The 27,897-nt window shown below is 32.2% G+C and overlaps 1 protein-coding gene across 1 annotated transcript; it reads right to left on the reverse strand.

Moving 5' to 3' along the window:
- On the reverse strand, nucleotides 1-27,897 carry LOC111087679 (the record flags this gene model as incomplete). Its single annotated transcript, XM_022395157.1, has 13 exons — nucleotides 27,751-27,897; nucleotides 25,632-25,746; nucleotides 20,661-20,979; nucleotides 18,769-18,965; nucleotides 16,497-16,702; nucleotides 13,304-13,496; nucleotides 11,871-12,032; nucleotides 11,034-11,184; nucleotides 8,962-9,137; nucleotides 4,610-4,689; nucleotides 3,024-3,293; nucleotides 2,526-2,801; nucleotides 1-104 (listed from the first exon to the last, which is right to left on the reverse strand). Coding segments are annotated over exons 1-13 (2,396 nt in total), but the record flags the coding sequence as incomplete, so codon positions are not given.

Genomic DNA, 27,897 nt, shown 5'->3' on the forward strand with positions numbered 1-27,897 from the left:
CCTATGTATTTCTTTATGTGACACTTGCATTCAAAACTTCCCTGAACCAATTTAACGTTAAGACATGGCGTTGCTTCCCAAAGGTTTTTGTTCCAGGTTACACACTAAAAAAATGCAGATAAGGTCATGTTAAACACGTTAAATCAATTCTACATCCAAATAAAAGCTTTCGCTTTCGCCATAATGTATTTATGACATAGTTTCTAATACAAGAGATACAAAATTAGTACGTTATTAATAACAATTATTGATTAATGTTTTCGATTATGTGTAAAAGGCAAATACGAAGAGCTTTCATGATCATTCTGCACTAAGAACCCTTTCTGATACGGTGCTTTCGGCCCTTAATTCTACGTAATATAATTTTGCACAAAAATATACGTTTTGGAGACTGCCACATATCATCAAAAACGAAGAACAATAACATAACGATGAAAGGTATATAAGGCTGTTATGAAAAACATATCTGTATAAATATGTATAAACTCTTAATTTTATGTATATTTTATATAGATGTAACTAGAATTTTCAGCATGAAAGATCCTTTACGCGAAAAATGGGCTAAATGACCACGTCATCGGCCTCTAGGTTTCAGATGTAGCCGTTTCTCATTTTAATATATTGACTAGAGGAAATATAGCCATTCAAAAGGACCCGCCGCTACAAGGACTTTGTATAGCTTTTCGACCCAAATAAAGGGAGCTACTGACAATTTACAATGCACAAACATATGAAAGGGGGGAGATTATTCCATGTTGAGCTAGATATCCTTCGATATGTCACCCGCATGCTAATCATTAGACAAAGCCTGGTCTACTGATTATTAGAATTAACATAGTTGTGGTTCACAATAGCGTTTAAACTTATTTCATTATGTATATTACATAAAACAATGCGACGAGTATATAAGTAGTTATGAAATGTTTGACTTCATAAGCTCTTGACGAAAGTTTCAGATTGTCCTCAATGCTCACATGGAGTGATTCATAGATACTATTCAGTGGTAAACGCTTCAACACATTATTATTTCATACATCAAATAAGTAAAGCTTTCATTTAACACATTTAATACCTGAAGGTTTTATTTCTATTAATTAGTAAATGTAGAATTTTATTTACTATTACCTGATTTTAAGTTGTTATTTTTGAATTAAATGGAGATTACTTTTGTGTGAATGATATATTGAAGTCTTTTCTTTCATATCCAATTCTAAAACCTAAGATTATTTTTCATGATTATGAAACTACATTATTTTCATATAAATGTCCTTCAACCAAACGTGCCTTAATGACAGGCAAAGTTATGTTCAACAATAGAAATAAGTTTTAAGATATTAAATATAATAAGATGTTGATTTGTTACTTTTGAATTTTGGACAAACTTGCCTTTGTCATCCTTAATTTTGAAGTGATAGACAAGAATAAAGGCATCTAGTCAACATTACCCACAGCCAACTCTTACTCTACTCAAATCGAATAGTGGGATTAACCATCACATTTATAATGCTCCCACGGCTGATGGGACAAGCATGTTTGGTGATTCGAATCCGCGACCCTCAGATTGCAAGGCTCTGCTATATTCTGCATGACCAGAACAATAAGGTTATTTGTTGAAGGACGGGATAATACACCGTGAGAAACCATATGCTCATATCACTATATGCTGTAAAACAGAAGAAAGAGACACAGCATTCTGTGTAGACTGTATGCCATAACACACATTCACGCATTTCTACTACATCATAAAGACAGATACCTGGAAAGTTCAGAGGACTCCTGTGTGGTTAAGCACTTGCGTCTTGCGTCCAATTTGCTATTGCCAATTAAAACTTGTTGTTGAAAGCAGTAGCAGCCCTCTGATTTATCCAGGCATTTGTCTCATGAGGGAATGGAAATGTGTGAATGTATGCTGAGGCTGCTTTGAATACACGAAATGAATTGTGTGAATTTCGAGTAAGGTCATTCACCATTAATGAGTTGACACCCATTTCCATGAAGGTGATGAAGCTCACATCAGGCATTCTGCAGTTAAAATTATATCAAATATATATCTGTTACTGGCACGTTTCAGTTTGTCGTGCCTACACGGTTTCAACCACATTTAACTACATAAAGAGAGCATGTCAATGAATAATTTAAAGTTTAAGCCAGCAAAGTAGAATTTTTTCAGACAATTTATGGGTCAGATATAGTGTATCTTCTGATTTGGCTAACATCAAAGCCATTTAGGAAGTACATCTTAAACAATTATGAAGAAATGCAGGGGGTTATTGAGAAAAGCTTCTTTCTCTCTAGGTGCCATCCCCCCTTTTCTTTTAAACTGGTATGTCTCTGTTAGATGGGCATGGCAAGACAAGAATGACAAAATTCAACAGGACATTCGAACTATTGGTGGTTTTTTTTGGGGGGGGCGCTCTTTCAATTTATTTTTATTTTTAAGGTGTGAGTATCACATTTACAAATCTAAAACTGAATAGTCTGAGACTGAGTAGTATAATGTTTTGTTCTAAAAACGTGAAACTAACCTGTAATTTGTCCTCTTCCTCTATACTAGCCATATTTGGTAACAATATTGTAACACTTTTATTGTTGAGCTCACTTTCTAAATTACTGTCAAAAGTCCACATCATGAGATGAACAACATGACTCAGCGGTAATTCAAGTGATGCCTTCTTTAAGTCACTATTTTCCAGGAATGTAGAAGGTGAATGGATGCATATAAAAACATTAAATCTATGAAAGTGACATGTCTCTTCATTTCCACATAGCCACGAATTTATGTCAGTTTTTAATCCAGTCTTCTGAAATATCAAAGCTACGAATTTAATTGAATATTTTATGTTAAAAAAACTAATCAGTATGATTTTTGTTAACAGAATATTTTAAGATACATTGTCTTAAATCATAGTCCAAATTTCACAAGATGATTAACAGTTCCAAAAGGAATTATGTCTTGTCATTTTAATAAAAAGTTAAAATTATTATTTTATATGCTTACTTCTTTTGCATATAAAACAACTTACCACATAATAAGCAAGCCTTACATCTTTCATGATGGTAATACTGAAAAGGTCATTGTTCAAGGCTGAGGTATAAACGTAAGTGGCATAAATAAATGTGTTTTTTGTGGCCGTTAACAGCTCCATTGTAGAAGAGTAATCATTGTCCACACTGGTCAGCATTAATTTGAAAAGTGCTTCACTGCTGTCTCGTGTGTTTTCTAGCTGGTTATATCTCTTGTGCGAGGCCATTTCTTTCTTCAGCAACTCATAAGCCATTAGCAGAATTTTTATCTGCAATTTTTAAACGTATTTTCATGATAAAAATATATCAAATTTCTTAAAGTTTGAGAAAAATCAATTAATTGAGATCAATAAAAAGTTTTATGCCAGTGTTGTAAAAGCGAAATTATATTCCACGTCAAATATTTTTAATAAGTGTGTGCTTGTTTTTTCTCAATAATAATGAAAGTAATTCTCACATATGTGACACTTACGTAAAGGCAGTGACAAAAATAAGCCATGCAATTATAATAACATCTTAGATGAATCACTTCAAGATCCATTTCTTAATCGGCTTTGCCCTTTACGAAATAATGAAAACATTTTCATCTATTTAATTTCCCAAATTCCCAATTTATTATTTTCACACATTCCACCAGAGGTCACGAATAACAGATGCTCCGTGACTTTAGCTTTTCTTTTAACACAAACATGAAAACAAGATAATATTAATACACAAGATAACAAGGCCACACGAAATATTGAGAAATGAAACAAAACCTTCCGATTATATTTTCAATTACAATAACATAATATGGCTACAACCTTTACTCTGACTAACTGTCTGTTAAAATGGGCGTCTAGTTAATTTAACATACAAGCATTAAAATGGAAGTATTCGAAGCTAAGATGTTTCTAAAAGAAGTGCAGGTCAAGCATGGGTGTAATATAAAAAATAGATTGATGACATAAAGATGTCTGCCACAAAATATTACATTTATTTAAATGAAATGACCCCGATGACTCAATAGGAAAATAGAGGATATGTTATCTCTCCAAGGGGGAATAACACAGATACTCGATTGTGTTTTTTACGTCAGACAACTAATATAAAACTAAAACTCCAACATAATACATTCTAATGCAATTTATTATAAAGAATTAACAAAATATTCGTAACACATATAGTTTAAGTAATGTTTGAGTTATTATAACAAACATATTTAAATTACAAAATGTTCCTTCCCCTAGTGACACAGCGGTACGTCTAGAGGGCTATAACGTTAAAAACCGGGTTTCGATACCCCCTGGCCCCCTTGTTGGCACATTACAAATAGCCCATTGTGTAACTTTGCGCTTAACAACAAACAAACGAAACATGGAATCTTTTACAAGACGAAAATATTTTGATTTAATACAAAGTGCGCAATATTTAAAACATAATGCAATCGTTTGTTTATTTCCATGGCATTAAGCACTCAAATAACAATTTAATTAAAATTTTCGTATTCATATTTGCAAAAAAAAGGAAAATAAATTATATTAAATCATCACATATTTAAAAAGAAAATCATTGTACAAAACCCAAATGCAGAAGCTGAACTTACCTCCGTTTTTGATAAAGAATAGCAGTCAGTATCACCAGGACGAAGTAAGAGACCGGTACCAGCCCAGACCTGCCAAAAATCTTTAGGGGAAAAAAAATTAGAACTTTCACACTGTTTTCACACATTAAATTATGGAGTATTTTTTGTTTGTTTTGAATTTCGCGCAAAGCTACACGAGGGCTATCTGCGCTAGCCGTTCCAAATTTAGCAGTGTAAAACTAGGGGGAAGGCAGCTAGTCATCACTACCCACCGCCAACTCATGGGCTTCCTTTTTTACCAACGAATAGTGGGATTGACCGTCACATTATAACGCCCCATGGATGAAAGGGCGAGCATGCTTGGTGTGACGGGGATTTGAACCCGCGACCCGCAGATTATGGAGTAAACATATTTAAGACAACAAGTGTTTTTATTCGATCAAGAGGAAATAACTTAATATAAAGAAAAAGTTAAAACCTACATAACTTTCTCAAATTGGTTTACAGCTGTCTTCGCAAAGGTTTTATTTCAAATTTTATTATCTGTGACTTTTTCTAACGCAACTATTTCTTTCAAAGAGCCTGAGTGAACTCCGACGGGCCTGTATTTATTCACTTTCTAATATTTTTGTGTTATTTGTTTTTGCTTTTTTCATATAATCAGTTCAATAAATCAAGTAAATATCAATATTATTATTTTCATTTAAACTGAATGCATAAAATTACTATCTAAAATGTCAATTATCTTCAGTGTTTATGAAACAACTTTCTGAAAATTACTTTAGGATTATGTAATATTATTGAGAAAATCGAAATGTGACTAGTTTATACATCTGTTGTTTCTTTGTGACATATATCCAATAACATGCCATTATTTTTATAGTATCACTTAAGTATTCATTTCATGTCATTAGCTTCAAACTTAAGTTAACTTAAGTTACATAAAAAATAACCTGTATTTCAGACTGTTAATAAGAAAACGTTATTGATATAATGATTGTTTTTCTACATATGCACCTACACTTTTTAGAAATAAACCTCGCAAGATGTGTATAATTCCATATTTTTCTAGTAAATAAGAAAAACATTAATAAGTATATTAAGTACCTTATTGTGGTACCTTAAAAACATGCATTATTGTGAAAAAAATGTTTTGTTGTTTAAAGAAGCTTGATGAAAGTATCTGAACAAGTATACTTGTCAAAGTGAGTATATGTTTGTTTCTGGTTAAGCATAAAGCTACACACAGCTGGCTATCTGTGCGGTGCCCACCATGGGTCTCGAAACTTGGTTTTTAACGTAACTAGACTTACCGCTGTACCATTGAGGGATATGAATGGGAACAAGTATTATATTAGTTCGTCAAGAAATTAATGTCGCGTTTTGGAACCCTTTCATTAACCACCCTCACAAAAAACGTACATCAAAACGTCACGTTAGTGTAGCCTATATAATATGTACAGTTTAATATACTCTAATCCCTTATAGTGATGACATATGACGAGACACATATTCGGCATGTAATGCTGTTTGAATACAAGAAAGGAAACAACGCCTCTGTAGACACAAAGAATATCAAAGAAGTTTATGAAAATGTTTTGAACGTTCGCTGGTTCAGCAAATTTCGTTCAGGTGACTTTAGCCTTAAAAACTGTAATGGCAGGAGCCGACATGTTGGAATTGATATTGATTGCTCTGAAGACGCTTGTTGAGTCTAATCCAAGGCAACGCACTCGTGAAATGGCCTTGAAATCGCATGTTTCTCATGAAACAATACGTAAACATCTAAGGATTATGGGAAAGCTTCATAAAGAAGGTGCTTGGGTGCCTCACGAACTCTCCGATGACCACCGTTTCCAACGTGTGAACGTTGCTTCGTTTCTTCTGGCGCGTAATGCGCGTGAGCCATTTTTGGACAGAATTGTCACCGGTGATGAAAAATGAATTCTCTATGCGAATATTAAATGCCAAAAACAATGGCTCAGTCCTAAACAAAAACTAATTCCGACCCCAAAACCTGGACTCCATCTGCAGAAAGTGATCCTTTGCATTTGGTGGGACATCAAAGGAGTAATTCATTTAGAACTCCTCGATCCACAGCGAACTGTCAATGTAGAGATCTATTGTCAGCAACTGGAACGTTTAAATCAAGCCCATCATCAGAAACGCCCTTCACTCGTCAATCAGAAAGGTGTTCTTTTTCTTCTCCACGACAATGCACATTCACATGTGGCACATTTGATGCAATACAAGATTATGGAGTTGGGTTGGGAAGCCACCATATTCTTCAGATATGGCACCATCAGATTACCATCTTTTTCGTTCGCTGCAACACTATCTTAACGGGAAAACGTATGCAAATGTGGAAAGTGTTAAAGAGGACATGTTTTTTGCTTCAAAGCCAAGTGATTTCTTTAATCAGGGCATTGACAACCTGATTGGAAGATGGAAAAGCATCATCGATAAGAATGAAGACTATTTCATTTAAAAAAATGTTTTGTTTTGATATATAAGTTGTTCGGTTTTTTTTTCATCTAAAAAAAGCGACAATAATTTCTTGACGACTTAATACGTTTATAAAGTCCGTGTTTTCTTAGGGCACAAATTGTTGGTTGTATTTTTCAAATTAAAAGCTTTATCAATAATTTGAATACCTTTTTACATATCGTATCTTTATTTTCTCAGCAATTTATGTTAATATATAACTTACTACAACAAAAACAAGTTTCACAATACACTGAGATAGTATTTTAGTACGTATATTTTTTCCGTTAAACAAAATATATGCTGTATTAAGAAATAATCCCCCCCAGTGGCACAGCAGCATGTCTGCGGACTTACAACGCTAGAAACCGGGTTTCGATACCCGTGGTGGGCAGAGCACAGATAGCCCTTGTGTAGCTTTGTGCATAATTAAAAACAAACAAACAAACAAGAAATAATCATAAATGAAAATAAAAAAAAAACTTTTGAAACAGGAAGAAATAACATGTTGATATAAATAATACTCATTCCTTAATGAATAGCTCACCAGTGGCCCAGCGGTATGTCTACGGACTTACAACGCTAGAATCCGGGTTTCGATACCCGTGGTGGGCAGAGCACAGATAGCCCTTTGTGTAGCTTTGTGCTTAACTACAAACAAACAAACCTTAATGAATTAGATTATAAAGGTTAAAAGTACAAGATAAATACTAAAGTGCATCGGAATGGAAGGGGTGTAGTGGCTGTAACAGCAACGATATAGTTGTAATTTTGTAACGTAATTCAATTTTAAAAACAAGATGAAGTAGACGGAGTTAAACTAAATAGTCCCCCAGTGGCACAGCGGTATGTCTGTAGACTTACAACGCTAGAAACCGGGTTTCGATACCCGTGGTGGGCAGAGCACAGATAGCCTTTGTGTAGCTTTGTGCATAATTAAAAACAAACTAAATAGTCCCCCAGTGGGTCACCTGTAAAATTCTAGATTTTGAATGGTAAAATACGGGATCGATTTCGCGAGGTGAATAGATAGCCCATTGTGTAGCTTTTCCCTGAAAAAACAACAACAACAACTAAATCAAATAAAAGAGTAAATTGCTTGTGGGCGAAAATGATTTTATTTTTGGAGAAAAATACAAATATTCATTAGAACGAGACAAAGAATGAGATTTCGTAAAAGGTAAAAATACCTTTAGATCATATTAGATCTTTCTCTACCTTTATTATATTTATAATTTATTGTTTTTACCGTACCCCATTTGTAACACTGAGTTTTTGTTTAGTTTTATGACTCAAAAATAACCCATTGTGTAGCTTTGTGCTTAACAACAAAACAAACAAAAGTTTAATGAAACAGATTGTTTTTGTACGTTGTAGAAACAATTAAAAAACATTTAAGTAATATCTCTATAAAATTTCGAAAAATATTTCCTACTTGCGTTTCAAATGAAATTTTATTTATACACTAATCTTTTCAGTTCCTTTGTATAATTTCAATATGAAAACCAGTGAACTCAAAAAATGTATTGTGTGTTATTTAGATTGAAGTAATCTACAAACAAAACGTGTGTGTGTTTAATCTAAATCCTTCATCCACGTAACGCTGCGTTGTTTAGATCATTTGTCTAGTTGCATTTCAAACATTCTAAGGTTCCATCCAGTAAGGGAAAACCATGTAATGATTTCAAACGGATTACTAAAGAAGATATAGGATGTTCAACATAGCTCTAAAGAAGTCATCGTGTCAATACTAAAAAATCAAACGTCAAACATATTTTAAGAAACACAATACCTTACTAAAGTACTTTCTGAATACATTTTCAGAAGCAATGTTTGAAGGAACAACGAACCAAACTATAACAACTATTTGTTCACTAAACATTACTTACCTACAAATGGTGACATTCTGCGACACTGTTTTTCTTCTAGTAACTCAATCATTACAACAATCAGGCGATGTAACGCTGCCTTTATTCTATCTGGCATAGCTTCACTCGGAAATATATTCATTACGTCTCTCAAAACATCAAACGCTTCCTTTACAAGATACGGTACTCTGAAAAGGCTACAAAATGTTCAACATTTTAAAGAAAAAAATTCAGTCTCTAGGTTAATAAGTAGCTAAGATAGATATGCGTCTACTTTTTCTCCATGTTATTGTGCTCAAGAGAGGGGCGTTTCGTAACAAATAAATATTTCTAGTAGTTCATACATAATCATTTGTTTACTTAATTAACATATATTACATCATTGTGCATCCAGAGAAACATAACAGCCCATAACGGGCTTATTCTAAAACATAGAGGGAAAAAAGTGACAAGAATATTATACGTCAAAAGTATTTATACTTTTTATTGAAATGTGGTGAGAAAATAATATAAAGAAACAAAATAATTAGGATACGGGCAAGTTAAAGCTGACAATATTCTTCTATATCAGCCAATATTAAACTTTACGATATAATTTTATCTAGGAAATTACCACTGGCAGGTACAAGTATGTTTATATATGAACCAAATAGTAATTTACGTTTCTTTTTGTTTGTTTTTCGCTGCTAAGCAGAAACTTACGCAATAGGCTATCTATGTTCTGACTCCTGCGAATATCGAAATCTTATTTCTAGCGCTATAAGCCCGAAGACACTTACCGCTGAGCCACCAGGGGCATAAATAATAAGACAAAGATATAAACAATTGTTTCACCGAATGCCGCTAGGCACTTTGATAAGTTGTAAGCCACACAAAATTGTTACACCCATTTATGCTCAGACCAATGTTGTTGTAAACAAACAGCATGAAGTCCACGAAATCAATTTGGTGTGATACACTGTTATTTAACAGATAGGAACTGGCAGATAGACTGGTAAAAAGTCACATGTAAAATAATGTCCAAAGTGTTCTCAACACGATCAGTGTTTATTGAAACACTTCAGATGGCTCACTTGAGTTCTAATCAATTCAACCTGGTGAGCGCCTTTAGTTGTCGTGTAAATAAAATTCAAAATTTAAGTAAGAATAATATTTCTAACTCTATTTCAACAATATTTTTCTCAGAAATATTGGGGTGTCTCAAATCGTTATTTGTTGAATATCTTTGTCAAATTCATTGAAACAACTAAATGAATAAAAGAGTCTATCATTCATTAAAATATAATTCATTTATTAGATATAAATTTATCTCGACCAAGTATATCGTTACTTTTCCTAATCTTACGCCATTTTGATAGGTCAGGTCTTAAGTCATCAGTAAATATTACGTTGTTTTTACAATGTTTTGTTTTACGATTTATTGAGAGAATTGGTATTTGCTCCAATAGACAAAAAAATATGTTTATGAATATAAATATATATCAAACTCATCTTGTATACATAAAATCTGTTTTTCCCTTTTTTTTCTAAAAAAAAAGGATATACTTATAATATTTTCTTTATTTATCCAAATAGTGTCATTGAACAAAATTTTGGATATTTTACAACGTAAAACATAACTAAAAGAATAAATCAAATTATATGTTTTTTGAAAACCAAGACTAAATATAATTTAGGGAGTTCTTACTACGTTATGGATTTTTACTTCGAGAAGAAGAATAAATCAAGAGATACAACAATCCCCTCACTAACAGTCTGTAAATGGTTAAACAAAATTATATACCAAGAATTATCACAAAGAATCTTAAAGCTAAAAAAAAATTAAAATGTTTAAATGAACTTAAATAACTAGAGCCTTCCACAGTGGCGCAGCGGTATGTCTGCGGACTTAAAACGCTAGGAAGTGGGTTTCGATACCCGTGATGGGCAGAGCACATGTAATTTATTGTGTAGCTTAATTTGAAACAAACAAATACAATGATTTAGATAACTTTGTATTAAAATGACATTACTAAACCTTCAAAATTACTTCATAGAAAAATGAGCAAATCTGCGATATCAAGGGAAACTTTAGAACCATAATAAAAGTTTACCTTCTGCTGTAATATTCAAGTGTAATTATAACCGCCTTAGAGCACAATAAGTAAGGTTGCCATTTTGACAAATCCAAACTGGAAAGATGATGTCCCCATTCCAACGTCTTCATAATAATGCTTGCCAGAGCCAAGCTACGTTGAAAGTTACCTGGTTATGAAAATGCATATAAAACATATTGATACCTTTCTTCTTTTAGTTGTGTTTCTCATATTTTAGTGCTATTCGTTAAGTGTCAGAAAGCTATGGAGAAAATAATAACCTAAGAATTAAATAACTAATGAAACTGCGAAGATATTAATTGTCCAAAAAGAAATGGGTTTCGGATAAAAAGCCGGTGTACAAGCTCACTTGTAGTTTGGGTTCGTAACAGCCTTTTAAATCGTTCAGTTCAAAGAACCCGACAAAGATACTGTACTCCCCCCAACCTCCGTTCAGTATTCAAAATAAGCTGATGCTTGGGTTGTTTGACCCGTCCTTTTAAACCACATTTAAAGCTCATGTCGATAAATTGTATTGATTTTACTGTAAAATTTCATGTTATTTGCAAACATACGTAGCGAATACCGATGAGTAGTTTTATGATTTTCATTTTCTAAGTGTTGATAAAAAGTAACTATTTCGTAAAGATCGTATCCAATGGAGATGAAAAATACCATTAACATTACATAACTTATAATATGAAGATACAGCAGTTACTGCTAGTTTCATAAAGCTGTATTAAAAAAATGTATAATAATAACATTTCCATTGATACTGAGCATAAATATGATCTATCAAACACACTGAAAAATAAGCATACTTTGTTAAGAAGATACGATATTGAGAATACTCACGTTTGTTCATTTCTACTTGAAGTTCATTTGTTACATCGGTTATTCCACTAATTGTGTTATTTTCTGGGCATTCTATGGTTACTGAAGTTGATAAGTCAGTACAAAGTTTATTCCAATCGCATACGTAAACAGTAACTAGCAGTATTTCTTTCGTATTTTGTCCTGTTTTAAACAGAAACACATTTACAATCATATAGTGAGTTGTATAACAAGATGTTCTATAGGACTATATGAATTAAATAGAATATTTCGCCATTGTGTAAGTTGCTTTTTTTATTATACAACTTGTGGAGCAAATTGTTAAAATAAATGCTGGTTAGGATTGCAGTTAGAATGATATTTAATTTGTGGAAGAACTACGTTCATCTTCTAAAAGTTAATTACCTTCAAAAAAGAAATAATTATCTATATTTTTGTGCATTTAAAACATGAAAGGAAATAACATTTCAAAAACTGCTAATTTAGGAAAGCCATTTTTGCAAATCTCTATTTTATGACAGGAATCGCATTCTTCGATACACTGATTTCCTTAAGTTAAGTGCAGTAGCCGTTCAGCACACGATTCATAAGGAATGGATCTGAGCTTTGACTTCAATAAATCCAAGTTTCACAATGGACAAAGGCACTTTAAACCATCTTACAGCGTACGATTTTTGAAATTTAGCTGACGCTTTAGTCAAGAAAGACGACTGATTTCAGTTCTGTGCATACAGGTTTGGAAATATAATTTAAACTAAGAAATTCAACCAGTATAAAATTAGTAGGGCATGGTTGTTTCTACCAGGATGTATTTGATATATACTTACTTGGACACTTCTATTAAGTAAAACGGTGAAGACAAAGTATGACATGTCTCTACATCTTCACATGAGATTTGTGACCGTAAAACTACTTAGCTCAAGACCAAAGGATATTCTTGCCAAACCAATTATTGGTAATCATTCAAACACCAATGCGGAAGAGGTATTGATGTATATCAATGTCTAACTGACTCAGTAACGGGTTATCTGCACGATATATGTTAACACAAAACGCCAATAAGTGAAGAATTTCTTATCAACAAAGACACTTCCACTTTCTTAAGCGAAATGAAGAAATGTTTTATATTTTATTTGTCACACAAGTTAAAATTTTTAATTTGAAATATAAAATAAGATTTTAAAACTAATTCACATTATGATTTCATCAACCATTAAAGTGGTCACAGAAAGTCAAAATCTAGTTTAATTATAAATAAAGTTTTTTAGAGAACGATAAGACAGAACGATAACGGTGAAGCGGCTTTAAAGCAAGTTAAAGGTTTTGACAGTAATGTGAATAAAAAGGGATTTGGGTGTTGTATTTATTTCATAAATGGTAATTTACTATGATTACAGAAAATGCAAAACATAAACTTCCTCTATAATACATAAAAGAAATTAAGTAAAATTTACCACAAGGCATTCTCACGTTATTTAAACGTGGAATGTGACCTCTCACTGTTGCTATGGTTATCTTATCTTGGGTGTTTGGAATCCGGTAAACAAATCTGTAACTAAGTGGATGATTATCAGCTTCCATGCACCAGCCTTGAGTAGCATCCAGTGTGAATTGTGTAACGAAAGCAAGACCAGATTCTGGTGAAACCTGTGTTTTACCAAAAATTCATTATTTATCAAAATATCGAGCGTTCAAAGTAAGATAGAATACTTGTGCAACAAATCAATTTAGAACTGAAAGTTAAGTGATAGTGAATTTATTCTGATGAAACAGAACGAAAAAAAGACAGTTTAAACAATATTCATGTGTCCCATGCTTAGAAGTCACATCTGGAAAGACAAGATCATCTACTGGAATAAAAACGTAATTAAAATATAAATTTATTATTCGTAATACCAAAAGCCTGTTGACATTTGAATATTTATTTTGCTGTCTTAATATCTAAAAGCACTTAGGTATTTATAATGACCATTTGTGAAACATTTGTTAAGAAAAATATCTTTACGAAGATTAAAAATCAAGTGTATACAATATCACTCAAAATCTTATACAATTGGATCATGTGTTTGAATGTATTTGTGAAGAATCTGCAAGTGATATGAAACTATATGCATGGCCAGGGTTTGAGATGTCTGCATTTTGTAAAAGACACCGTTAGTGCCTACAAGTCCAAAGAGATCTTCGAGTTGCGGTTAAAGCCAATTCTATGGAAACCCGTTGGTGAAGCTGACCAGTGCAGATGCTAAGATTGCTCTACTCCATACCATAGGGCTGAAAAGGTTGGTAATACTCATGCACTCTATACAGTAGACGTACAATAAAGAAAACATTTCACTCTAGGTGTTCTGAAAAGACATCCGAGGTTTTATTCACTGCTTAAAATGAAGGATAATGATTGAGACACTATGCTAATCAGGCAACAGCCGAGATCTCAACCCTATCAAAAACTAATGGAAAGTAACGGCTAACAAAGTGCACGGTAAAAAAACGAGAAGTACCATGGAAGTGAAGCAAGCTCTAATCTGTGACTATTTTTAATCATGAATGGTGTTATTTTGAAATTTAGGTTTTGTAACTCAGAAAACATTTTCGTATTTGCCAACTATTTGTTGGTCATTTATTTGAATACGTTTGTCAAAGTAGTTTTGCTAATAAAGACACATACATATGTATCGATGATTGAAATATGAGTCAGCTTACACCAATAAATGTCCATAACTATTTTACACTAGTTCTGACCATTCTACATTGCACAATCTCGTAAACACTACAGGATCCAGCAAAAATCTGGAAACATTCGGTGATGCAATAACTTTTCCACCACTATACATATATTAAATAAAGTAGTACTTAATAGTAGGGATCGACAAGGATTCCAAATAATTCACGCGCCAAAAACCACCCTATTGAATTCCTAAGCGAAAAACCGACCATTCAAAGCATCGTTTCGATACATTATGTGCATATATAATAATAATATGCTAAAAACATCGCACACATTTCTGATATAACAATTCAAAAATTTCAAAAACAGCAACTTTTTAGTCTACTTCCTACCTACCTGATCATGTCAGCTGGGCTAGCCCCTAAACGAATCGGACTACCGCTACAAGATTTCTCCAGCCTAATTGACTGGTCCGTGGGTATTCTTTTTTGATATTTCCATAAATACATACAGAATTTTTATAAATGGTAAACAATTCATGCACATACTTAAATATTTTTTCAACCCAATTCAACGCAACAGATGGCGCTAAATATTGATGGATATACACGCGACAGCTACTAAAGGTAAAGTAGGTATAACATAAAAAGTAAGCAGACAGGAGTATTAAAAATTATTAATTTTAAAATGAACTAGGAATCCTGCAACAGAAAGTGATGAAACAAGACTTCAAAAAACCTCGTAAATTTATAAAGTTTAATCCTTACTTTGGCAGCGTTATACACTTATTTATAGGCCAAAGTAAGGATTACATTTTATAAATTTGAGATTGTGGTTTTAATTCTTGGAAAAATTATAGTTATCAGGGATATGGTTATACTTATAGATTTTGTGTCCATCCTATGAACATATAAAAACTGAACAAATAAATAGGAAAACAAATATATATATATATATATATATGTATGTATATCTCAACTTATGATTTGTCAAATAAGGACCGCAAAGTTTATTATATGGCTTTGTTGATTTTGTTGCTGTTTTCTTAAATTAAATGAGAACGGATACCTTGAAAATATAGTGAGTATTATGGTACTGTAGACTTTATCCCTTGTTGTTTGGTGTACAGTAATTTAGTAATTTGAGTATGGAAGGATTATATATATATCCACAGTTGCGATTTCTCACTGATACATGCTCCGTGTGCGAGTACTATGATGGATTATCAGAAAAGCCCTACTGGGAAAATGGAACTGGAGTGAAAAATCAGAAAATAAGAGAGGCTTTTAACTTTAATATAACAGATATTATGGTCAACCCTCAAATATGCCAGCGACATTGGCTGTGTCTCTCAAAGCCATTCGTATACTCAGTTAATTCAAATCCTAATAAAGTAAAAGTGTTTTGTTTTTTAACTAAGAAAAGATCAAAGCCAGGTAATGGCCACAATATACAGTATTTTCCATGACTTTCTCGAAGATGGCTGTAAATTAACAATCGAAATGTAGAACAATTTAGTACTTAGTCTATAGAAACAATGAATGATTTGTTATTTTGGATTATATCATTTTTTTAAATAACAATTATAGCGATTGATATCCAATCACCACAACTTACCAAAACTACAAAGAAAACAAGCTTTAATATTATAAATCAACTATACTGTTTTCACGTGTGTCTTGAACCAAATTTGTAAGGCATCATATATTTATACTTGTACCCATTATTTCCAAATGTATACTTGTTCAAAGTATATCGATGAACATAAAAAGAAATTATTAAAAGCTCATTCAAGTGCCAAAATGTTTCAAGCATACGTTAGACAGTTTCATTATTGGGTTGTACTAATAAAATTACATCAGTTGTAAACTTAGCTCATTTTTAATGAACTCAAATTGGTTGGAGGTGAAACAATATAACTATCTTTTAATTTCTTTGCTTCCCTTAATTATTTATTTAAAAGATAGTCTTTAGCTTCTTACCTTTAAAACTCCAATCTTAGGAATACTCCGATGTAACACTTCCACACATAGATCTTTATCTGATAAATCGTGCTGGCCCTTAATAGTAAAACATTTTGTTTGCTCATGTCTTCTATAATTTTTAAAGGAAGCGTGAAGAGGCATAGATGTGAAACCAAAGAAATTGGTCATTCTATACTCCGAAAAAGTGAGGATATAAGGAGGACCTGAAAAAATGATTTAAGAAAGTACAATATAATATTTTTCTATTTAAAGATGCAGTGTTATAATTTAAAAAGATAATTATAAAGAGAGTTATTATCTTTGATGCCATATCTGGTTATGCTCTATCTGACGATGATACGTCTAGACAATAGATCTGCAGTGTGGTTTCCATTGCTAAAGACTCTGTTCTAAGACTGCCATGTCCAAAGTACTCCACATTTCCCTGCTTATATCCCGTTATTCAAGTGATAAACAATGACAGTGGTTTACCAGTACTTTCTTCAATGGTCTAGGTGCTCAGAAATCAATAGGTGCAGAGTATAGCTACTTAATCAATATACCCAATATTGAGGCATGTAACGGTTGAATCTGAGAATCCTTATCCTGGTGAACTCATACTCTATTGACTTCATTTCCAGACAGAGATCATTCTTTATTATATTGTATATTGTAATTTAGCTAGGACGCGTGGACGGTTTTGTCACTGGTATATGCCTTTGTAGTTTAGCACTTTAACAGGACACCACATTTTACTCATCACGGCTGAGGTATGCTTTGTTGCATATTGCTGTTATTGAGCATTTATTGTCTTTGGCATAAGTTAACATGAACTACATTCATAGATGGCGCCACGTCTTTATACCAAAAACGAAAAAGTATATAAAGCACAAAAATATGTGTCTGTCTGTTTGTCCATTATCTAACAACCCCTAGGTCGCTGGGCAAATCTCGAACAAACCTAATAGGATGATAGTTTGGAATAAGAGGCATGCTAATAGGGGTTTAGAACCCATCCACCTTCATTATTATTGTTATTGAGCATTTAAGGTCTTTGGCTTAAGTTAACATTAACTACATTCATAGTTGGCGCCTCGTCCTTACACCAAAAACAACAATCAATTAACTTTTCTATAAAAAACCTAAACACAGTGTTAGGGAGAACACACAAATATCTTATATATCTCAGAGAGTGTAATAACACTCTCTGTGAAGGAATGCAATGACAAAAATGCGCCACTATTGCAATACTACATAAAGTCAACTGAAGTTTCTACTCCAACATCTATCTTAAGGCTGATATGAAGAGCCGTTTCTTAAGTTATACACATATCCTACTTTGACCCGTGACCTTTCATTTTCGGGTAGTAAGACACTTTTTCGACCAATGACCGCCAAATAATTAACCTCGTGAAACACTGTGGAGGGACATGAAGAACTGGATCTGGAAGCGGGTGACAGAAAGCATTTTATACGGCCACTATTTTTTTCCGCTACCTCTTCCTACAAAATAACTCTCACCATTGCATAGATTGTGCCATATTTAAAAAATATATATGCATATTGAGTTCTTAAGGCCTGTACAAAACCTTTGGTGAGGCAATAATGAATACTGTAATAATATGCTATGTTATAAATAAATTATGTGAAAATTAGGTTTTTTGTGTTATTTATCATAGCATCCACCCCACATTGTATAAGTTCGTAACTCGAACAAAGGCTTGCACTATGTGATACAAAATGAGATATAACCATTGAAAATTTATGTTATAAGAAATAAGTATATATACAATATTTATTATCATGTTCAATGCTGTGGTCTTAATGAATAGGCTACTAATTAGTCCTGATTAATTTAGGCGATTAATATTAATACAAAAATTTGATTACTAGAGTAAGTTATGTCATTACTTGGACACGACACTCATTCTTCAGTTATCGTTACTGGGTATAATTTGTATTTTTGTTGCTATTAATTCTACAAAGTAATACTTAAAAAAGTTTCTTAGAAAAGGCTATTAAAAAACTACAAGTGATGTAGCTTGGATTTAATTAAAATTTAAGAAATATATATCTATATGTTTATTTAGTGAGTCATAATTTATGTTTTGTTATAAATGTCTTAATTTGTAATAAATTTGTTGTATTTTTTATTTTTGATTGTGTAAAATTAACCATATTTTTTGCGTATATTTGCCTATCATGGAAAATATTTGATTAGTCATATTTGTTGTTAGCATCTCAGTGGTAGTGAGGGTAATCTTTCGATATAAACTATGAAAACATTTACCTTTTTTGGGAATTAAAGACCAAGCGAAACGTGTTTTGGAATTGGTGCGAACAAAACCGTTTAAAACCTTGATTCGACTGGGTTTAGTAATACTTTGGATGATTATCTCCGTATCATCTTGGTTTTCCTTAAGTTTTACGACGCATGTTTGGTTGTCCTTCCGAACGTCTTTGGATACTATCAGCGTGAAACTGTAACTAATAGGAAAGAAATCGCCATTTTTATTTAATAATTCTTCCATTCCCACTGTAGTTATTCGATAAATAACCTAAAAACACACACACACACATATATATATATATGTATTAAATAATTAAACCTTTGTACCCACGACAAAAGTCCAACACTAAAAAAGTGGTGGCAACACAATGAAATCTTTAATTGATAAATTATAAGTGGAATATTCATTGTTTTAGTAAAAAAATTAAATACATTGTCCTAAAAAATTAACAGACAGTAACAATACATTTCGGTCACTTAGAATTCAAATTAAGTTTATATCATGTTTTTTACAAAATCTCACCCCCATCACTTTTTCTTGAACATTTTATGACTTGTTGCTAGATTTGTCGTTTGTTTTTGTTTGAAATTCAGAAAAACTACTCGATTCCCATCCGCTTTAGCCGTCTGTATTTTTAAACTTATAGAAAGCTATTCAAAACTACTAACAGCCAACTCTTGGCCTATTCTTTATGAACGACACATTACAACGTCCTTTGATTCAAAGGGCAAGCATATTTGCGACGTATTTCGATCTCGGAACCCTGAGATTGCGAGTCGAGTATTTCAACGATCAGATCAAACCAGACCGTATTAACAGACGTTTCCAAATATAAGCTCACAGAATTTAAGCAAAGAGCACTTCTAAACACAAGGCCCGGCATAGCCAGGTGGTTAGGGAGCTCGACTCGCAATCTGAGGGTCGCGGATTCGAATCCCCGTCACACCAAACATGCTCACCCTTTCAGGCATGGGGGCGTTATAATGTTACGGTCAATCCCACTATTCGTTGATAAAAGCGATCATTTTGAACTATTAGTTTAACCTCTGTACTACTTAAGCCACCAAAACTGATATAACCTCTTGAGATATTATTAGGCTTACGGTAGAAGATATCGTTAAATATGAAGCAAGGCATACTACTCTTTATAAGTAAGAAAAATATGTTCAATTAGCTATACAGATTATAAGTTTCACTTTCAGTAGCCTGGTTGCTCTGTTTTGAAGTTAATATTAATTATTAATCATTTTCGTAAACAACCTTTCGCAAAAAAATAAACAGATAATTCTTGCTGTACTATAAATATAACTACCATAATTCCAGAGCAAACTGTTTTTTCCATTCAACCTTTTTTTTTTTGTAAAACCTTTTATAAGTAACACTCTTTTGAAATTTATTGGTTAGCAATAACAGTAATACAGTTTCAACTACACATTAGTTCTATGCAACAGTGGACAACTAGGAAATAAACTCGTGTGTTCTGATGCCTATTTAATTTTTTGTTTGTATGACAACTTTCAAAGAAGTTTGAATGTTTATATATCACGAACGTGTGATCTCTGTATATTCGATTTTCAGAGAGACTTCTTTCAGTATTTACTGATAACTTCTAAAATTGCAGTCTTTAATCCACTAAACTAACGTATTAAATTACCATTAACATTTTATAAAGTAGAAAGTAGAATTTGAAATCGTTACAAGTACTTAATCATTATAATCAAGACAACGGATTGTTTAAGTAATTGTTGGTTTGAGCATAGTATAAGAAAGGCATCATATATTACTTTAACGAATATAACTTAATGTTGAATAATTTTAATTTACGTATATTACATACAGTAATAATTGCAGATAAGACAATAAAGACATTATTAAACCAAGAACTACTTACAGTCCAGGGTTTAATGATCCACCCGGAATACATATAGATGGCGCTGTAGTTTCTTGCAGCCATTGTTCTAGCCGAGTGTACCCACCACCGCCCCTGTCACGAACATAACATCCATTACTATTGTTTTTTGAACAGATCCATAAGAATTTCATTTCTCCTTGTTGTCGTCCCAAATCAGCAGATAATGAACCATCTATACAGAAGGTTTGGTTGAAATAAACTTGATATAAGGATGGAACAAATGCCATAAGTGGTGCTGTTGTTGTTTTCACAGTTATAGATGCATTAGTCGAAAGAAGGCCCGGATAATTTCCCAAAACTGTAAAATAAAAGAAACATAGTTCATGTAACTACTAAAATAACATGCAATCATGTTTTTATGAAGGTTATGTTGATCTTAGTACATTCTTCATCATTTAACTTTTCAATAAAAAGCATTTTTACAACTACACTCACTTTTCTAAAATGAACAATAATCAGAATAGTAATAAGTATAACAAGAAACTTACAACTCATTACTAATGAAAATATTCTATAAAATGTAAACATTAAAACAAGCAATTGCAAGCTTTTTAGTTGTGGTTTAAAGATTTATTGAAATTAAAGAATTACAGTTACATTTCTTTACTGAAAAGCAGTTTCACGTAATGTATATTTAATAACTTTTCAACGTAATGATAAATAGTCAAATATTCAATTTTACACGTTGCTAGTAAAAGAATTTGTTATTAAGCACAAGGCTACAAAAAGAGGTACTTGTGCTGTGTTCATCACGGGTATCGAAACCCGATTTTTAGTGTTATAAGCCATCAGGAAAGCACTTGTTAAAGAAAATGCTGTAAATATATTAAATTAATTACGTTTATTAGGCCTGAAACCTAGAAAATTTTGTGGAATATGTTTGAAATGAATATTACTGAATGGAACTTTTTTACACAAGAAACCTTGAAAGACAACTGAAAGAATTTTAGTGTAATTATGTCGAGATAATATTATACAGAAAAAGTGATAAGAAAAGTTTTAGTTATTGTACTAAAGATATTTTCAATTAGTTCTTTTATCGAAATGAAGTATCGGCTTGAAGAACGTTCTGAGACAAAACTTCTCAGAAAAAGTGTAAGATTTCAGAGACAAATAAATTAATCAACTTTAACTCTCGTAACTGAGACATCCGGAGAAGATTTCGAATTATAGAATATAAAATAACTTGTTTGGTATTTCTTATTTTATCTACAATTTGTTTCCACACGAAGAACGGTACTGTTTGGCTTATTATAGAAAAAAAATATATTACTGTTAAAAAAATGTACAAATCTCATTGTAGTTAGTTCAGACAAAAAAGAAAACTGTAAAATAATGGTAAATTCTGTTTCTTTCTTACCTCTAACAATTCGAAATAATATGGCAAAAAAATCTAAATAGCTTCAACAACAATGAATAATGTTGGTCGTGATCACACTATCTAATTTATAGAACTTCTTTATTTCTATGGACCTTCTCAGATTTATTTAGTTTCAAAAGTTTTGTTCTTCAAGATGCCCTTATTTGTAATTAAAAATATAAATATTTTAACTCAGTTTGTGTTTTTTATGTGCTACTTGTCTTATATTAGAAATTTCTAAGAATGTTTCTAAATTAAGCTTAAGTCAAGTGTAATATAATGTGTATATTCATACAATAAAAGCTGAAAAAGCTATAAAACCTTATTTCGAAAAATTGTAGTTCAATCCCTGTTCGTGATTAGTTTTCAGTAAACAAAGTTTATACTATTGTGTTTTTAGTTACGTTAATTAACCAACGAATTGGGTTATTAGATTATAATTTTTTACAGCAAAATAATTTACTTAAGGTAACTAAACCTGAAACTATTTGTATAGATTTATATACAACACCCTTCTAAAATACTAGGGAACTCGAACAATTTCGTCAATTAATAAGAAACAACAGTAACAAATTTTAAGTCTGTTGCTAACATTCTTGAGTGTGTGTTAAGGGGGGGGGGGTTATACTGCATAAAATATGCATTCTGCAATCTTTTGCTTATGAATTAGAACAATACATTAGTTTCTTAACTGTAATACACTCAGAAGTAAGATTGGACACTTATGATGCTAAAAATTTGGTCTCAATGCCCCTGCAGTGGAAAGAGAACAAATAACCCATTTTGTGACCTGGTATTTAACAACAAAAAATCAAAGAAAAAAATCCTTAAATCTAAGGAGTCTAATAATAAAATAGAGTTAAACTAATACAGTCTAGTCTAACTGAGGATTATTCTTCTAAAATTATTTTCTGAACAGTCTGTAATAATATTTTCAGTGCTCAGACTTGAACTAGTTCTCAAGCTACTCTACCCATACCATATTTTCCAAGTATTGTTATAGCTTTCGCATGTTGAATTTTTATGTGAAAAAAAGTCTCTTTTAATAAATTACTTTTTGTTCCTATTAATTTTGGTTGCCCCTTGTATCGAACTCGTGTGTATCATATAATATATATATATATATATATATATAGCATAATGTTTTGGGACAACATGGGACCTACTGGTCCATCTCGACTGTTCCATCCTCTAAACTAAACTAAAACAAACAATAAATAAATTTTAAAAAAGGTTAAAGCCAGCCCTTATCATTCATATAGTTATCAAGCTTTATCTTAAACTCACCTAAATTTATTTCTGCCACAACATACGAAGGCAACTCTTTCCAAAGGCCAACCACACTATTAGAAAAATATAACTGTATTTGCTGAATATGACTCCTACCTTGCCAAAATTTATACTTCTGTCCCCAAATCCTACTATTCTCACTGTTAAGTATGAAAAAAAGATGATGCGTCAACACTATCAATTCCCTTTACAATCTTAAACACCTCCATCAGATCCCTCTAACTCTTGTTTTTTTGAAAAGAAAAAAAAAGAGATTTCAACCTCCTCTCATATAACATCTCCTCCATCCCATGCACCATTCTAGTAACCCTTCTCTGAACCCTTTCCAGCAATTCAATGTCTTTCCTAAGGTAAGGAGCCCAAGACTGAACACAATATTCCAAATGTAGCCTAACCAGTGACCTGTACAATGAAATTATAATCTGTTTAGACTTGTTTTCAATATTTCTTTAGATACAACCTAAAATACTATTTGCCCTACCACTAGCAACAGTACACTGCTTGGATGGCTTTAGAGACTGATTAACTATTACACCAAGATCCCTTTCTTTCATGACACTATTAAGGTTATTCTTATCCAAATGATACCTATAATTCAAATTATGATAACCCACATGCATTATCTTGCATTTATTATAATTAAACCTCTTTTGCAATATATTTCAAAGAATGTCAAAAGCTTTGTAAGGCAAGATTTTCCCTTAGTAAAACCATGTTGACTATCCAATAAAATTCTAAACTTTGTTAAATGTCTTTGCAAAGCATCTTTTATCAGATTTTCAAAAACAACAGATAATTCTTGTTGCATCCCTTCAAAATTTGTTTTTTTTAAAGTTGTAATAAAAATATCATTATTCCTTATCTCCATATGCAACAAAACATTGAATCTAATAGAGAAATGATCACTTGCACCCAATTTCCACGCTCTTGATCATTTCTATATTTGAAGTTAACAATAAATCTAAAATGCGTTGTTTCTAGTAGGTTCCTTGACTAAGTGGTGAAGAAAGACATCTCAAACAGTTTCCGAAAACCTTTCTCCATCACGGTTTGACTCTAGCATTTCCCAATCTATATGCCTGAAATTAAAATCACCCATAATTATGACTTCATTAACAGCTGAAATCTTAATCTCATTGTAAAGTTTCTCATTAATTTCATCAATACAGTTTGGTGTTCTGTAACAAATTCCCACTAAAAGACTTTTCCCTTTATATCCACTAATAGAAACCCAAATGGATTCAATCTCCTTGCTGTAATCTTTGATATTCTCAACTTCAACAGGATGTAACCCACATTTTGCATATAGAGCCACTTCTCTCCCCTCTTTAGTACTCTATTCATATTAAATAGCCTGCAACCCTGTATTTCAAAGAAATTTCTGTCATCAAAATCATCTACGTTCATCCATGTTTCAGTTATTCCCATTATATCCAAATCTTTTATTCCAACCAGTGCTCTGAAGCCATCTATTTTATGTCTTTCGAGCTGGAGTATCCGTTCCCTGGACGGATGTTATGTAAATTCATGATTAGTGAGAAGTTATCTTAGGACATGAATAGTTGCTTTCCTTATATGTAACTGTAAAAAAAAAACGCCCATAAAACTGCAAAACACAAAATGTGAAACCACAAGTTTTTATGTGCCCCCGCATGGATCTAATGAACCTCCATACCAATTTTAGTGAATATCTACCCATACCATGCGAAGTAGTTACATGGACATTCAACAGACAGTACCATTATAATCATATAGATACTTCTAGCATTACAATAGTAACAATTAAGCCTACCCTTATAACTACTTCTATACTCACTTCACATGCTAAACTTATTACTGCCTCTTATTCTTTTCGCATTTAGTTTATCCTGGCCCTCACCTCTATCTAGTTCTAGTTTAAAACTTCCCTTACTGCTGAGTTAATAGCCGTAGCAAACAAGCCAGTCTCTATTTTATTTAAATATAAACCATCCATCCCAAAAAGCTACCTTCTTTCACTGAACTGATCCCACTAGTCCAAACGATCAGTCTGCTCATCCTTACATAATAACCCATATCTAGCATTTAGCCATAATGACCTAAATATATATGTATTTGTCCCATATCCATTTTCTCACTACATATTTCAAAGTATATGTACCTTGCCAATTAAATTGCATGGCAAATAATTTTAGCTGATAAGCATGACTTGGATGTCTTGCACAGAAATATTTTTTATACTCTGAAACATACTTTTTTCCTAAAAATGATTAAATTTTACTTTATGTTTTCTATTAAAAGTCCTTCAAAAATAAAGGTACCTGAGACAGTGATCTTGTAGAAGGCATTTCCTTTCATTTGGAGTTCTGGAATCGTCAGTTGTGAGCCCCAAAATATTGGCAACTTGAAATCAGAGGTATTCACACTCCATATGATCTAGAATTCAAATACAATCTATATATATATATATGATTCATTACTGTATTATTTTATTACAGCGACTTGTTAATGACTAGATAGATAATTCTGATGAGCTTTGAGCTTAATTAAGAAACTTTAAATGAGTGTGGTATAGTCGCAATGGTAGACTTTCACTGTATACTATATTTCCAGAAATCCTATAATTATTCATAGTAATTTAATAATTATTAATGACATACGCACAGAGAAAAATATTCAAGTAAAATAATCTAATAATTTTTATAACTACGTTGAACAATACTGTCACTTCATGCTTGAAAATTTTAAAATGTTTCTATGTCTTGCTAATTTCTTCCACTTGGCAAAATATATAAAGTTAATAACATTTTCAGCAAATGACTGATAAACATATGTATATATTCTATGTATATATATATATATACACCGTTGGAATATTTATTAAACTATTTTTTCTTATTCAAGGCAATTGAAAAAGTGGTTGTTTCGTGGAAAACGTCGAGAACGATAAATGACGTGACATTCATGGCAATATATCAATTGATGAGAATTCAAGAATCTGTTATGAAAATATGTGTTAAATTGGAGTCAGCTTTCTCTCTCATTTTGTGCCTTGAAAACAAAGAACAGCTAGAAAATATTACACTATTTGGAATTATGATTTCGGAGTCCTCTAGCTGTTGGCTAATTTGTATCAGAAACTTCTTTGTAAATAGATCTTTTAAACTATATCTTGAACTGACACTGTTACAGTTCCTCACACAAAATTCATGAGAGAAAAAAAAAAGATACAATGTTATTTGGCTCGAGTGTATCGTGTCCTAATCCTATTAACGCAACAGTGAAGGTCTCTGGTTTTTGTTTCAGTCAATAATTCTGCTTTACTAATGCTCGACTCTATGAATTTTCAATGTCCTTGAACATGTATTGGACCCTTCTACATATCTCAGTTTGATGTAAAACTTCAATCCTTGACCCAGCATCTCACCTGCATTTTTTAATAGAAAGTCTTTTATTCAATCTTCTATATCAGTGAACTTATACCACCAGGGCTTGTTACAGTTCCTACATGTGAAGTGTATTTAAATTGGCTTAAGAAATTAGATACAACTGATTTGAAACATTAGTGTCATTTAGAAAAATAGTGCTCGTGTAATTTATCTATTGTGCTTCTTTGGAGGCTTCAAATAACGTGAATGTAATTATTTTTCTGTGATTTGCTTTTTTAATTTTTCACACGGTCTCTTCTGAAACTACTGTTGTCACTGTTGTCCAACGCAAAATATTCATACTCTCAGATCATAAAGATGTATTCATACCGTGAATTTAAAATTTCCAAGATTTGGCTAACCCTCATACATAATAGCACTGGAAATAAAAGGAATACAGAACAACCGTGGGCACCAAGATAATCCAGAATAGACCTGCAGAGGTAACCCAGACCTGATAAGCAATGTAACAGATTAGCTACAGGTAAGAATCTCGGGTGGAGGATTTGCTTTGTGAATATGGTCACCTTAAGAAACAGTCTTTTGGAAAAGAAACTTCGCATCAGGGCTATGGAATGTAGCGACGTGGTGAGGCTCCAAAATCGTTTGATAGAATGTGGTCAACCTCTGTATATAATAACAATTCCACGCCTCAGCGGGATAAAACATAAGTTTAATACTTAGTGATATAAAGTAAAGAATGATATGATCACATTAACCGTATAAAACTGTCAAGATCACAAAATATGCCCTTTATAAGAGAATCCATAAGTTTTACATACATTAGCGTATTTCCTAATGAACCTCAGTTCTTCAAACTCCAGAGTACTATATATTTGTCAGTCAGTAGCGAGTAATTGTTTCTACATTATTCTCTAAAAACATTTTTGAGAAATTATGACATCTTTACCAAATTTACTATACAAATTATTTTATACATTTACAATCTAAAACGTACTATAAAAAGCATGTCTTATTTTACAGTGAGAAGTTAAATAAAACTTCAACTTACATTAAATTGTACATGTCGAAACAAAGAATGGTTACAAGTTTCCAGGTACACGAAGTACGTATTTTCTTTTGTAGGATCTACAACTCGAGGTCCAGATATGGAAACAAATATTTCTTCTTTTTCTGATTCTTGATCAATTCGTTGCAT

This window comes from Limulus polyphemus, unplaced genomic scaffold (assembly GCF_000517525.1).
Source record: "Limulus polyphemus unplaced genomic scaffold, Limulus_polyphemus-2.1.2 Scaffold2470, whole genome shotgun sequence".
Lineage (NCBI taxonomy): Eukaryota > Metazoa > Arthropoda > Merostomata > Xiphosura > Limulidae > Limulus > Limulus polyphemus.